Source organism: Bos javanicus, chromosome 11 (assembly GCF_032452875.1).
Source record: "Bos javanicus breed banteng chromosome 11, ARS-OSU_banteng_1.0, whole genome shotgun sequence".
NCBI lineage: Eukaryota > Metazoa > Chordata > Mammalia > Artiodactyla > Bovidae > Bos > Bos javanicus.
In genome coordinates, this window is record NC_083878.1 from 71,272,007 (window position 1) to 71,287,165 (window position 15,159).

The 15,159-nt window shown below is 52.4% G+C and overlaps 1 protein-coding gene across 4 annotated transcripts in view; it reads right to left on the reverse strand.

Moving 5' to 3' along the window:
* Positions 1 to 14,233: 14,233 nt before the first annotated feature.
* BABAM2 (BRISC and BRCA1 A complex member 2) overlaps positions 14,234 to 15,159 on the reverse strand; it is a 438,330-nt gene continuing 437,404 nt past the window's right edge. For all 4 annotated transcript variants that reach the window (XM_061431264.1, XM_061431265.1, XM_061431268.1 and 1 more), the window contains one exon: positions 14,234 to 14,682. In XM_061431264.1, coding sequence (XP_061287248.1) covers positions 14,619 to 14,682 — 64 coding nt within the window. In that variant the 3' untranslated portion in view covers positions 14,234 to 14,618. The remainder of the gene's footprint in view (positions 14,683 to 15,159) is intronic.

Below are 15,159 nucleotides of genomic sequence, written 5' to 3' on the forward strand. Positions count from 1 at the left end.
GAAGAAAATAGCAACTCACTCCAGTATTCTTGCCTGGAGAATTCCATGGACAGAGGGGCCCGGAGGGCTATAGTCCATAGGTTTGCAAAAGAGTTGGACACGACTGAGCGGTGACACTTTTTCACTTTCAAGAAGGGCCAGTGCCTGGTTGGATGAGGGATTAGAGAGAGTAGAGGTGATGTCTCTTGGCAACTTGGGGTGCCATCATCTGAGCCTGAGGCCCCTCTGGGCCTATGTAGTCACCCTCTAACTCCAGAGGCTCCCCCATCCCATCTGCTTCCAAGGTGGGATGACTGAGGTCTTGTCTGCCTGGCTTCAGTTGCTCTATGGGGTCAGTGCTCTAAAAACTCACAAACTTTCTCTCTACTTGTAACTAAAATCATGAAAAAGTCCAAACACACTCAAAAGAAGGGAAAAGTATTGTGACCCACACCCCTACTCCCACCATCAGCCCACCATTCAGCTTCAATACCCATCAACATTTTCTAATCTCTACTTCCCAGCCCAATTTTTAAAAATATTTGGAAATAATCCTAGACATCATGTTATTACCCATAAGTACGTCTTGTCTCCTGGCAGGGGCCACGTGGAAGTGACCTGAGCAGTTTCCACATCAGTCTCCTTTGGGTCAGGGCCTGCCCTTGTCACCTCTGTAGTCTAGCTCCTAGCTCTGTTCTTCAGGGAGAGATCACTGAGCTGAGGTGACCCGTGATATGATCTGTGTGCTGAATGACAATCTCCAGCTCAAATTTCTATGTCCGAGAAATCAGTCTGCTGCTCCTAGAAGGAGTATGACCTAGAGATTGTTGTGGAAACTGCTCAGGCTGCTTTCATGTGGCCACTGCCAGGAGACGAGTCTTCCTAGAACAGCCTGGCTCCGGGAAGACGTGACTTCTCCCTGCCTCAGGGCTCCTGTTCATCACCTGCTCTGAGAAGCCCTCCCTGAGCAGCCTGGCGTTGCTCCTGTGCCCGCAGCCTCAAGCCCCCAGCCCTGTTAAGATGACTATTTGGTGTGTCTGGGGCTTTCTAAAGGGCAGCACTGTGCTCTGCTTCACATGCAGCCATCACACCAGGGAAGTCCCGTATGTTTGCGGCATGACTGAGGGCATGCAAATAAAGGAGTGAATTTGCAGGAGAACAAGTTGGTGGAGTAAAGAAATGACTGGAAGCATGTGGCAATGGGGAAATGAGCTTTGTTAGAGTCTCTGTCCATCTTCAGAAACTGGAAAACAGATGGAGCAGGTGAAGTGTTGGGGGCACTTCTCTGCTGGCAAGAGGGTCTCCTGCCCCTGCCCATCAGCCAGAGCTCGTCCTGTCCAATGTCCTGTGTTGTTGACCTCTCTGAAGCCCCAGGGCAGTTTCTCTCCCTGCCCTGGGCTGGGAATAGGCATGGGGCTCAGCGCAGGCCCAGACTCTGCGCCTGCTGATGGGGTCTGTTTGCACAGCATCATCTGGTTTCAATCCAGTGGAATCTTCCAACTTTCCACGGGAACGTCTTCTATTTTAAACTCTCCCGGATGGGCTGGGCAAACCCAGCCTGAGCTGGGTTTGTGAGCCCCTGAGCAACTGCTGGGGGACTCACCTCCCCCAACCAGCCAGCCCCCCATCAGGAGGAGCAGGCACAGCTGGTGGTGGGGGTGGGGGTCGGTGGCTCCAGCTCCACCCAGGACTCCCTGGATGACCTCAAGCCCATCCCTCTTCCTTCTGGACCACAATCTCCTCATCTTTACGGTGGAGGGTTAATAGCAGGATTCAAATCCTGGCACCACCCTCAGTTAACTATATGAATGTTACAGAGCTCCTCAGGCTTCAATTTATTCATCTGTAAAATGGAAATAAGTTGAGTTGTTAGGATTATATGAGTGAAGTTCTCTGCACAATGTCTGGGCAATGGCAAGGCCTACCCTTTGTTGTTCAGTCGCTCAGTCGTGTTTGACTCTTTGCCACCCCATGGACTGCAACACGCCAGGCTTCCCTGCCTTCACCACCCTCTGGAGCTTATTCAAAGGCCCACACCAAGTGCTGGTTATTATGGATCTGGAATTTCTTACCTAGAACCTTTGGTCACTTGTGTTTCAGAGTTTATACATTATTGCATTTTTAGGAAGGTAATATAAATAACCTCATCTGATGCAGTGAGGTCTGGGCAGCACCCCATGATGAAACACATTGCTATTTCTTCATCAACGCCCATGACTATTTACCCTAAGTGGGAAAAATTATAGGTAGTCTCATGTTTGATCAGGCCAGATTTTTATGCCAACTAAGTTATAAAAAAAAAAAAAACAACCTTGGGTTTTCAGTGCTTTGGGGAGTTTGGAATGGCAGATGAAGGACTGGGGGAAGTGTATTGTTATTATGCTGGTAGATTCAGGAGGAAGTGCTGGAATGCTTTCCACTGCTCTGTGGTGGCTCCCCGGTGGCTCTGGGCCATGGACAGGGCGGGCAATGCGTGGAGCCACACATGAAGGGTGGCAGGGCACTTCCTTCTGCCCCACTGGACCGCCCACCATGGCGTGCCCTGGAGAGTGCCCAGTCAGGCAGTGCCTCCACCAGGCACTGGGCACCTTTGTGTGAATGTGAGTAAAGCATCCCTCCGTGCAGGGCTTCCCAGGTGGCTCAGTGGTAAAGAATCCGCCTGCTGATACAAGAGACACGGGTTGGATCCCTGGCTTGGGAAGATCCCCTGGAGGACATGGCAACCCACTCCAGTATTCTTGCTTGGGAAATCCCATGGACAGGGGAGCATGGCAGGTTACAGTTTCAGGGGTTCACAAAGAGTCGGACATGACTTAGCGACTAAACAACAGCAATCCCCCTGTGCCGGCTCAGCACCCATGGGAGTGAGACATGGCCAACAGACAGTGGACTGTGAGCCGGGAAAGCATCTTTTCCTCTGGGCAGGCCAGCACCACACCAGCAAACCACACAGCCCAACAGAGTGGCCCTGCCCCGGCAGACACTGACAGATACCCTCACGCCATGGGCTCACCTATGTCTAAGAGCTGTGAGTGACAGAAGCTGCCTGTGGCGCAGAGCAGTGGAAGGAGCCCCCTCAGGTCAGGCCATCTATCTGGGGGCATCTGAGGCTGATTTCTGACACATCTCCCTCCCTCTCCTCACTGCCCTCTGCTCTGGTCACTTGGGCCCCGGGACACAGGCTCAGGGTGGTGTGGGGAGAAGGGTAAAAGCTCCTTTCATCTTAGAATCCAAGTGGGATCTGGACTGACATCCCCACGGGATCATCTCAACAAACACCTGTCCTGAAGAAGGGGTGCCCTGCCCTGGACGTTCGCCCAGAGCTGTAGCATTTACAGATCACTGTTACGGACTCCAACTCAATACTCAGAGAGTCTCATTACCCCTGCTGTATATCTCAAAAAACCAGGTTCAGCAGTGAAGTGACTGGCCCAAGGTCGCACAGCAGCAAGCGCCTGGTGGAGCCTAGGCTTCCTCCCCTCCCCTTCCAGCGCTCTCTTTCCCACACGTCTTGGCCACTGGGATCCCCACCTTACAGCTTGTCCAGCAGTGGCCTCACAGGGACACCTTCCCCACTGCCCAGACAGATCCTGAAGGCAGACACCCAGCCAAAGGCAGGTATGGCAGAAGGCGTTGCCCAGCAGCCGGGATGGGACCTGGCCCCAGGGTCCCCGCCATGCTGGCCAGGAGCCGTCCTGTGCTTGCACCACCTTGGGCTTGGGGAATTCCCTCTCGCTGGCTGCCCAAGGTTTAAACACGTCAGCTAACAATAAAACACAAAGAGCAAACAAGACAACAGCCGGTGTGGATAAAGGAGATTAATGCTTATAAAAATGCTTTGAGCCCCTGGAAGAAAGGAGACGCCAAACACGAAGCTTCCTTCCCCAGACTTGGGTCACCGTCAGACGGCTCTGAACCTCTTAATGGAGACGGGGGGTGGGAGGGGGGTGGGGGGTGGGGGGGGGGACAAGCTCCACCGCTCAGGGCATCCTGTGAGGAAGGGGGTGGACACCAGCACCCGGACTCAAGGGGACGGTCTTGCTGACATCATGCAGACCACAAGGCAGAGGGAGGTCAGCTCCGGCCCTGTGTGTGCGGCCCTGTCAGCCTCTGGGCTCCGGTCGGCATGGGTGGTCCCTAGGGGCTCAGAGTCAGGCCAGGGACCCTGAGGACCGGGCCCTGGCCCACCACAGTGGACAGGTGTGGCAGCCCCGCCTGTGGGGTAAGGGTGGCTCTGGTGGGGCTCTGGGTGGGCCAGGGGCTGACACAAGAAGAGACAGGAGCCCAAAGCAGATACGTCCAGCCTGGACGGGAATGGACACCATGTGAGAAAACAGTACCCCAAACAGATGCAGCGCCGTGGCTCCCAGGCGGGACAGGAGGAAAGAGGCGACCAGCCCAGGGCCGGGCCAGCATTCCAGCTACCACTGTCCCCTCCGGCGCCCCCAGGCCCACGGGCTCTCCAATAGCAAGCTGTAGCTACAGCCCAGGCTGGCCAGGGAGCCTTTCCAAAATAGGCCAGGTGACCTGCATCAGGGCTGTGGGGGCTCTCTGCAGGGCCTGAGGGAAAATTGAAAAAAGGTGCTCCTCCCGGGCCACTGCCCCCGGGGTCTGCCCCCGGGTTTGCAGAGTAGCTGGAGGTGGCGGGGGCGGGGGTGGGAGGTTCAGGGGGTTGTGCTGCACTTTCACCTCCCCCGCCTTCCCGTTCAAGGTGGCCCTGACAGGGGAAGGCCCCCTGCAGATCACGACCCTCCTGCCTTCCTTCAGGGCATCTTCCTTCCCTCCTCATCACCATGGCCCCATGATACTGGGGAAGAGCCTGCTTGGCCTCTGCCTCAGCTGAGCTTCCCTGGTGGCTCAGATGGTAAAGCATCTGCCCACATCGCGGGAGACCCGGGTTCGATCCCTTGGTCGGGAAGACCTCCTGGAGAAGGAAATGTAGGCTACAGTCCATGGGGTCACAAAGAGTCGGACACAACTGAGCCACTGCACTTCAGCTGAGTTCAAGAGGAAGGTGAAAAATTGCTGGAGTCAGATTGGGCTTTAGCCTCATGCTGGGTCCCTGCTCCTCTCTGGGCCTCGGGTTGCCCACCTGAGTTAGCATTAGCCCCGATGATCTTGATGGCCCTCAGAAGCCTAGACATTGGTGACCCACTGACAAGAGCCACAGTAAAAGCTGCCCATTGCCTGCTAGGGCCCCCTGCCACCTGCCTTTCCCACCAAGTGGCAGGAGTAGAGGCAGAGAGAGGGGCTGAGGGCGTGGGAAACAGGGGAAGGGCTGGGCTCCGGGTCTCTCCTCACTGCCCAGACCTCCTGTGTCCCAGGGAGATTCGAGGGCTTCACTGCTCTTTGCCTGCCACCCCTGGATGTTCTGGGTTCCTGAATTTCTGGGTAGGTTCCCAGGGGACCCGAGGCAAGTCCACACCAGGCCCTGGGGATGGGGCAGGTTCTGGGAAGGGAAGGTGGAGGACCATGCCCTGCCCCTTTCACTTTCCTCCTTTAGGTCTTGGCTCAAATGTCACCTCCTCAGTGAGGCCTTCCCTGACCACCCTGGTTAAAAGCACACTCCTCCCCATCCTTGCTTGATTTTCCTCCTCTCTTATCGTCTACCATGTGGGTCACTTCCTCTGTATCCTGTTCGTGCTCTCCCCACAGTGGAACCTCCACGAGAGCAGGGACTGTTATGCTCTATGCCCTGCTGTTCTGGAACAGTGCCTGAGCAACAAGTACATGTTCAAGCGATAACTGAATATGCATCCAAACTAGGCATCATGTGCTCCTCAGCCCCGTAGCAGAGCCTGCCAGGAAGCTGGAACATCACGGGGAGGTAAAGGCATAAAGTATTAGTGGGGCCAAGAGGCTGAATGTGTGCATAGCTGGCCCCTCTTCCAGGAAGCCCTCCCTGATGTGCATGGCCTGGACCTAAGCAGTGTGAATCTGCTTTCACCACACAGCTCATCACTGTCTTCCCTGTCAGCAGTGGGGGGTGAGGGGAGTTGTTGCTGTTCAGTCGCTCAGTCATATCCAACTCTTTGTGACCCCATGGACTGCAGCATGTCAGGCTCACCTGTCCTTCACCATCTCCCAGAGTTTGCTCAAACTCATGTCCATCAAGTCGGTGATGCCATCCAATCATCTCATCCTCTGTCATCCCCTTCTCCTCTTGCCTTCAGTCTTCCCCAGCATCAAGGTCTTTTCCAATGAATCAGCTCCTCGCATCAGGTGGCCAAAGTTTTGGAGCTTCAGCTTCAGCATCAGTCCTTCCAATGTATATTCAGGATCGATTTCCTTTAGGATTGACTGGTTTGAACTCTTTGCAGTCCAAGGGACTCTCAAGAGTCTTCTCCAAAACCAGTTCAAAAGTATCAATTCTTCAGTGCTCAGCCTTCTTTATGGTCCAACTCTCACATCCATACATGACTACTGGAAGAACCATAGCTTTGAATAGACTGACCTTTGGTACTTGCCTTATCCTCCTGGCTCTTCTGGGGCAGGGCTGGTTTTATCATCAGTACAGCCTCAGTGCCAGGATCAGGGGTGGGGTGCTGACAGACGGAATTCAATTCCTACTTTCTGGGGAAGCAACTCCCACATCTGGGCCCACAGAAAGTACTCAATAAACAAGTGTGGAAGGGATGGAGGGCTACCTGGCTGGGCACTGATTTCTGTTCTACTTCACATCTGTTTATCCTAAACTGACAGCCTGGGATCACCTGTGTCCTCCTTGAACTCAGTCCATCTTTCAGTTCCAGGATGGCCCTGGCATCTCTTCCTACAGCCTCGGTAGGGCTGGCCACCCTTCCATGGGTGTGTGACTCTCCTCAAGGTTTCTGGATGACCTTACTGTCTCCGGCCCTGGAAACCTGCTTTTCACTCTCTGGGCAGCCTGTCAAGAGCCGGGTGGCTCACATGTGAGAGAGAGGAGGAGGGGGTACTAGAGAGGGAGCTGTGATGGTTACACTAGGAGTTCCTTCTGTTTCTCCATTTAACCCCTGGGCTTGGCCCAGGCAGACCAGGCTTTTCAACCGGGGGTCCGAAAGGCAGGAAAGAGGTCCACCATCAACAGTCAAGATTTTAAGGAAGGCTAATACCTACTGCCTGTTTACCAGCAAGCAGGAATCCCAGCTAGTAAAGTGTTCTAGTTTTGACTGGAAACGTGCCCATTCAGTGAGGTAACTTCCAGTCTCTGGTGCTCACTGGAATGTAAGCAAGTATCTAAGTCATTGGTTTCAAATGATTCCTTAAGAAATGCAGTGGAATAAGCAAAACTTTCTGAAAAAAGGAGGTCTTAGGAGCTTGACAGAAGTGACAAGTTGAGGAGCCCAGGTTCATTCAGCACAGGCTTGCTGGGGACCCCAGGAGGGGAGGAGGTGGCTGTGGGCCAGTGGGACTGCAGGAGGCTGGCAGCAAGGGCTCCCAGATGTTCTAGGAGGGAGCCGCATCTATGAGACTGGACGGCAGGAGCAGAAAAGGATTTTTTTTTTTTTTTTTGGTCAGGTGATGCTCAAGGGCAGGGATGTTAAAGGAAAGGAAGCAGTTAAGAAGAAGGCGAGGAACAGCCTGCGTCAGACCGAAAACGCGCTAACACCAGACAGCCTTGTCTGGGCATTGACTCTGCCAACGCTGGTCTCAGTGGCCCTCATGGCTGGATTCACCGAGTCCGCTGCCAGGCCCAGGACACAGGCAGTTGCCCCATTTCGCAGGGTAGGAAACTGAGGTCAAGCGGCTTACTCAAGTCCACGCCTCCAGAAAGTGGTGGAGAAGGCATTTGACTCAGGCCAGCTGGCTCCAGAGCCCACGGCCTCAACTCCAACAACAAGCCAATTAGCCCAGGGCTTGGCTTCACCCACACGAGGCTCCAGCCTGGGGAGAGTTCTGGAAGGGGTTACTGCCCGGTGGCTGCCGGCTGCTGACCGGCCAGCAGCTGGAGTGGGCGAGGTGGGGGAGGCGCCACCAGCTCCGGAGGCTAGGGTGACAGCAGGTGAGGCAACGGGGTGGCCCGGGGGCAGCCTGGGCTGTTGGCGCAGGTGGCAAGTGGGGAGATGGCTGGGTTGCACAACCCACTGGCCAGCACAGGCCGAGCACCATGGTGTGGAGTTGGGGTGAGGTGTCTACCCCGGCCCGGGCCTGCGCTGAGTCCTGGGAGTGACCGCTGGGACAGGATAAGCAGGGTCAGGTCAGCTAAGTCACCGGCTGTGTGCATGTGGGGGTGTGCACACACTTCCAGGTGAACTGCGTCTCCCCTCAGGGCGGTCTGGCCTGTCAGTGACCCCTGCCCCAGTCCTCGTGTTCCCAGGCATGGCATGACACCAGGCTCCAGCTGGGATATAAAATAACTCCAAGGGAAAACCCCTCCAAGAACCTACTTGAACTCATGCGCCCGCATGAACCATGTCATTCAAAATTTCCCCTGGGGAGGTGGGGGACGCTGCCTTCCTCAAATGATCTTGACCTTCTCAGGAATTGCCAGCAGAGCCCTGACCCCTCCCTTTGACTCCCTCTCTGCAGCAGTGGCCTCTCCTAATGCTTTGAAGGGTCAGAGGACAAAGAAGGCAATGGATGCGAAGGACCCGGAACAAGGCCCTGGAATACCACTCACAGTGTCACTATTGAGAGCCATCCACCACCTTATTTCTAGAGGTACCTGGTACCCTCCTAGCTTCTACTCTATTGGTACCTACTCAAACAGCCACAGGTCTCCGGGAACTGAGGAGTTCCATTTTGTGGCAGAAATGTGGTCATGGAATCGAATTTTCTTGAGTGGCTTCTAAACCGGCTCCAAGGGTATATTCCAAGAGACCCTGGAATGAGGAGACCTCTGTAGATGGACTCTGCCCCCTGGGGGCTTTAAAGAAGGGGGTGGTGGGCTCTGCTTTGGAGGAACAAGTGTGTCCCACACCATCTGGCTCATCCCAAGATAGTACCAAGGCAGCTGACCCAGGGCAGGGAAGGCCATCTGGTCACTCCTGGGGCCTGTGGGGCTACTTTTATTGCCACCATTAGTCATAATTCATCGTGACCCCAACCATGACCTTGCAGGCTTGTAAAGTGTGGTTCTTCTCAGGGAATCAGAGAAGAATGAAGGAGTCAATGTAGGAACCCTGAAGAAAAAAACATGAGTTATGTTAGGAAATAACCCTTGGAGTTATTTCATATTTAACCTGGAGTCAGTCATGGATTCTGCTGTCTTTGGTAATACCTTGGTAATTTTCCTTAATGATTACAACAACTATTTTCATCTTGTTTTTCCCAGATATTAGGCCATTATTTCAACCAAGTGTGTGTTGGACTTTAACCTGAGAATATGGCACAAGCTTTGAAGTTGGACTTTTTTTTTAAACTGTAGGCTGACCCTGGTTCAACCATCTGAAAATCAACTGGAATTTATATATATATTTAGGTAGCCACATAGATAGACCTATCCATGTTTACAAAGACTGCTGCAGAGCATCTTACTTGGGGGACAGACACACAGAACCAGCGTGTGAAGCCTGGCCTTGGAACCAGCAGCCTTGGGCATCTGACCCTGACCAGTCCCATCCATCCAAGTCCCTCTTCCTCCTTGGGAAAATAGCGAAAACAGGTATATGAATGTCTTATACAGAGCTATGCACACAATAGATGCTCAATAAATCTCTCATTTGGGGAAGCTGGAAAAAGGAAGTAGAAACAGAGATCTGAGTTCACTTCCTTTGTGAAATCAGGAAGGGGATGGAAAGGGAGAGAATGAGGGTCAGGGAGGGAAAGTTAGAAATGATGGATGAATAAGGAAATGTACCAGTTTCCTGTCTGTAGGTAAGTTATTTAACTTCTTTGAGGCTTAGTTTCTCTATAAGATGGGGATCATAACACCTACCTCGCTTAGCTGTTGCGAGGATTAGAAAAGCAGCTAGTGGGACTTCCCTGGTGGTCCAGTGGCTGACTCTGGGCTCCCAGTACAAGCAGCCTGGGTTCCATCCCTGACTAGGGAACTAGATCCCACATGCCGCAACTAAAGATCCTGGATGCTGGAACTAAGATTGAGTATCCCATGTGTCATAACTTAAGACCCAGAGCAGCCAAGTAAATAAATATTTGTAAAAAAGAAAGGAAAGCAGCTAGTATGGAATTATCATTCATAGCTCCCTAAGTGATCAGTGATCACTGATCAGTGATCAGTGTGACCTCCACTCAGTACACTGTGACTGTTACATAGCTGGTCTACTCTCTTGGCTTTTATTCTCCTGCCACTGCACATAAACACCAAAGATACATAAAGGGGATGTTTCTTCTCTTGTTTTCATTTTTAAAAGCACCAGTGAATTAAGAAGATGCCATTGAGAGAATTCGATGTCACCTTACCATTAGATGCTGTTTTAACATTCACGTTAAGAACTGTGGGACAGGTCAGTCCCCATGAACTGGGGCAGATTCTGGGCTCTTTCTATTTATAGGCCCAAGGAAGAGGCCAACTGAGTGTGGTCGTTTCTCTGGCTAGGCTGTGACTCCAAAACAAGGACCTGTAGCTGTCAGGAACTGAAACTGAGTCAGAAGCAAGAGTGGCTTGTGCTGTTCTGATTCTCCTGCCCACGGGAGGTGGGGGCAAAAAAGCAGGTCACTTCGAGTGCCTGGGGACCTGCTGAGAGTTAAACCAAGACTGGTGTGGGGGGAGGGGAGGACGGAACATTCATGGATACATCTAATCCCTCATGTATTAAAATCAGGATGACATCATCTTCTCTTCCTAGTTATAAAGACAGGGTCACTCTTCCCAAGGCCACATTCATTGGCAAAACTCTTTTTTGGGTCTCCACACTGTACAGCATTCAGGATCTTAGTTCCCCGACCAGGGATCAACCCCATGCCTCCTGCAGTGGAAGCATGGAGTCTTAACCACTGGACTGCAAGGGAAGTCCAAGCAGGGACATTCTGACTTATTAGGAAAAGGCCAAAGTCAACATCAAAAAATCCTTTTTCTGCTCTGTAATAGCCATGGTTTAGCAAACGTTTCTGTGTGCCGAGCTCCTTACTTGGTGCTTCATGTACTTTTCTTATTTAATTCTCACCACTCCGGGAGGCAGATGGTATTTATTCCCATTTTACAGATGAGGATAACAAAACTCAGCGAGATTTAAGATCCACACCGGAGTCTGCTCACTCCAAGAGGCTTCCACCATGCAGCTCTCCGTGCTCTCCCCAAGGCTGCGCCTAGGGACCTCATGCTGGGAGCTTGGAATCGGTCATGGTGGGAGCGTTCACATCATGAAAAGCAGCAAATGATAAAAAGGAGGCTCCTCCTCCCCCCAACCCTCATCTACCCTCGTCTTCTTTTTTAAACTGCTGAAGAACAGCTTGTTATATATTTGCTGGTGACTCAGTGGGCAGAGCCAGGATTCAAATATAAGTCTCTCTCCTCCTCAAGCTCACCCACTTCCCAGTTCATCCTGAGGAGGAAATGGGCCCCATCTCTCTCTAACGAAGCACCATCTCTCTGTTGGTGGTGGGTCCTCAGGAAGCCAAATGGCTGGGAGAAGGATGAACACTTGCTTCTCCAGTCTCTTCTGCCTCCTCCTTGGCACCCGAGGAGATGCCCTGATCCAGCTATTAGCAGCAAACACTCATAACACCTTTTCCTTGTCTGTGCTGAGCTTAAAGATGCAACTGAAATTACAAGGGCTGAGTAAGCTGGAGACAGGATTTATGAGGTAATAATAATGTGCTCTCATATATGGTACTTTTCATCTTCAAAGCATTTTATAGCCATTTACTAATTAGTCCTGGGCTGCACTCTGTGTGCAGATACAATGCAGCGATGGGCCGAACTAGCAAGAAGTGTTTAAAAAACACACAGGCGACTGTCGCCCATTTACAAGTGCCACTTGCTTCCGTTGCTGTTGGGGGTGGAGATAAAAATCTCACAAATACTGGTTCTGAGTCCCTGGCATTTGAAGTGGCTACTGTCACCTTCTGTTGTTTGCTTGCCCCTAAGAAAAGCAGCCCAAACCTTCCCTCTGTGCTACTAGGGCTGAAAGTCTTCTCAAAAATCCTATCATCTCCGTGCTCACAAAGCTACACATAGCTCATCACCCTTCACTGGGGAAAAAACCTGTTTGTTTACTCGTGTGCATGTGTGTTTAGTTGCACAGTCGTGTCTGACTCTTGGTGACCCCATGGACTGTGGCCCACCAAGTTCCTCTGTCCATGGGATTCTCCAGGCAAGAATGCTGGAATGGGTTGCCATTTCCTACTCCAGGGGATCTTCCCAACCCAGGGATTGAACCTGAGTCTCTTGCATCTCTTGCACTGCAGGCAGATCCTTTACCGCTGAGCCACCAGGGAAGCCCTTGTTTCCTAGAGTTACGGACAAAAGTGAGAAGTGGCACTGGATCTGGAGCATGGGCTGAGTCCCAACTGGCACCGACTAGCTGGTGATCATGGGTAACTCAATTAACCTCTCTGATCTTGTTTCCTCCTCACTTGCTTATTTCACAGGTCTGCTGTAGAGAGATGTGCTGAGATAAAGCACAGATAGCACTTCTGATTGGTTGGGCGTGCTTCACAGATGTGTGGGCTACCATGGACGATCTGGCCAGCCTGAGCCGTCTGGACCCCTAGATGTTGGCAAGGGCAGGAAGGCCACTCCTGGGCTGCACTGCCCAGTACTGGCTGCTGCCACTACTGACTATTTGAAATGCCAAGGGTCCAGGCCATGTGATCGCACCCATCTCATACCTGCCAACCAGCCCCTGCTAGAACTGGAGCTGGAAGCCCCTACTGGTTCTGAAACAAAGTCTGACTCAGTCTACTCTTGGTTCCGTGTGCAGCGAGCCCAATCCATGCCCTCCGTCCTAAGTGACCGTGTCAGGAGTAGGAGAGTGGAGCTTGGCCCACAGCTGGCCTGACGTAGAGGAGGCAGGCAGCTGGCCACAGTCAGGAGACTCCAGTGTGGTCATGACCACCTGCTCAACAGCATCACCTGGGAGTTTTATCAAAATCCAGACACCCAAGCCTCAGCTAACAAGATGTGATTCAGCAGGCTGGCAGTGGGGCCCTGCGCAGTGGTTCTTTAAAAAGCTCCCGGGGTGGTTCTGACTACACAGGGAAGGGACTTACTCAGGGTCACACAGCTGGCTGACAGCAGAGCTGGGGTGCAGACATGGGACACCGGACTGTTCTCTGTCACAGGAATTCCCAAGGCTTCAAGGTGAAGTACTCACGTGGTGAAAGATCCCAGAGGAGGGCAGCCCTTCAGCTAGAAGCCAAGCTGAGAGGTCTCTTCTAGTGGTTCCCCTGCCTCCTGAGAACATTCTCGAGTGCTAGAGAACACAGGAAGGAGGGGTGTCTCTCACCAGCCCCCACAGCGGCCCTGAGCTGGCTCCCTTTCAGGTTTACGTGGGCTCCAGGAGCCACAAGAGGAGCTGAGGGAACAGTGAGGGGTCGGGTTCCACCTGTGCAGGCCCTACAGAGGGTGGGAGGCAGGTGAGTTGAAGAAAGGAGCCCAGGCCACACAGGTCAGCTTGTTTCTCTCGCCTCCATGCCAGGGTCCCACTTCCGGGGCTGAAAGCCCTCAGGGTGGAACCCCACTAAACTAAACTAGACCTTGTCGAGTGGACAAGCTGGCCGTGGCCAGCCTGGGTGTAAGCTCAGGGAAGTCATGTGATGGCTCTCAGCTCCCAGGTTTGCCCTAATTTACTGGCAGTATTTCTTTAGCTTGTGGGCCTTGGTTTTCACTTCTGACCTTAAAGGGAGTAGCAGGGGACAGGGATTTGGGGGGTGGAAACAGATGACTTCTGAAACCCCACCCGGCTCTGATAATCCACAAATTTAGGTAAGATGGAGCTTGCTCAGGGTGCCTTGCCCAGTCTTGTTCCTGGGTGGCAGCAGAGCTGGCAGGCCTGAGCCCAGGGTTCGCCCATGGGACCCTACCTGTGTCTTCCAGGTATAATTCACAGAGTGCTTCATAAGCCCAAACAACTCTCCCAATGGCATTGGGAGGAGGGACAGGAGAAGAGAGATAAATTTCTTGAGGCATTCAACAAGCTTTAATGACTTTAATGACCGCCTCCTGGGTCAGGACGGGCTTTGTACCTGGAGCACACACAGGGGCCTGGAGGCGAGGCTGGTGCTAGAACCTGGTTGTTCCTGAGTGCCAGTCCTGGGCCCGGCTGGGAAGTGGCTGAAACCTTGCCAGCTGGTCAGGCTCATTCAGGCAGCAGCGCTTTTGGAGGACTGTCCAAAATGGGACACACGGGAGTGTGAAACACACAGGCACTCATTTCGGGGGAAAGAGAAAAGCAAAGGTGTGTTTAATCTGAAAACTTAAAAAGAGGTCTCAGAGACAAAGGCTTTGGAATCAGGGTGTGTGCATTCAGGATGTCTTACTTTCCCTGGAAAAATACGGCATCATGATTTGTGACTTTATTTCTTTCAACTAAGAAATATACTGCAGGAAACAAAGAGGGAGCCACCAGAGGCGGGGGCTCTGGGACCCAGGTTCCCGCCAGCCAGCTCAAGTCTGGGTTCCAGTCGTGGAGCAAAGCTGCTGTGTGAGCAAAACGCTGCCATGAAGACATTCCAATGGCTTCCAGGAAGCAGCCCTATGTGCTGACACGCATGTGGACAGAGCAGTCTGGCTGGCCACCTCTCAAGACTGGTGTTTCCTAGAGCTTTCCATTGGCAAACGCTGCCTCCTGGAACTGAGGGACAAAGGTTTTGAAATAAGCCCTGGTGGGAAAAGGGGAGAAAAAAAAATTGTGGTTAGCACAAACAACTTGAAAAAAAAAAAGTGCAACTCAGAGCTTTCAACCTAACTCAGAACAGTTGTTATTTATTGTTCATGCATCTTGGGTTGGATTTTCCTTCTCTGCTGATGCAAAGCCTTCTGGATTTTTCCAAGAGAGGTCCATGCAGTTCACTGCCGTGCTCTCTCTCCTGGATGCTTAAAAGGCTTGTATTCAGAACTTCCTGGCTGCCAATTCCCATTAGACATCAGTACTCAGGTTCTGTCTGCCCTTTCCCAGGTTGGGTCCAAGCTACAAGCCAGAGAGTGACCAAGCCAAGCAACCAGTCATTTTCGTGATCTGAAATATCAACAGGGTTGTACTTTTCACTCAGTTGGATCAACTTCATACAGACAAAGAAAAGAAAAGAGTGCTGGTCGCTCAGTTGTGTCTGACTCTTTGTGACCTTGTGGATTGTATC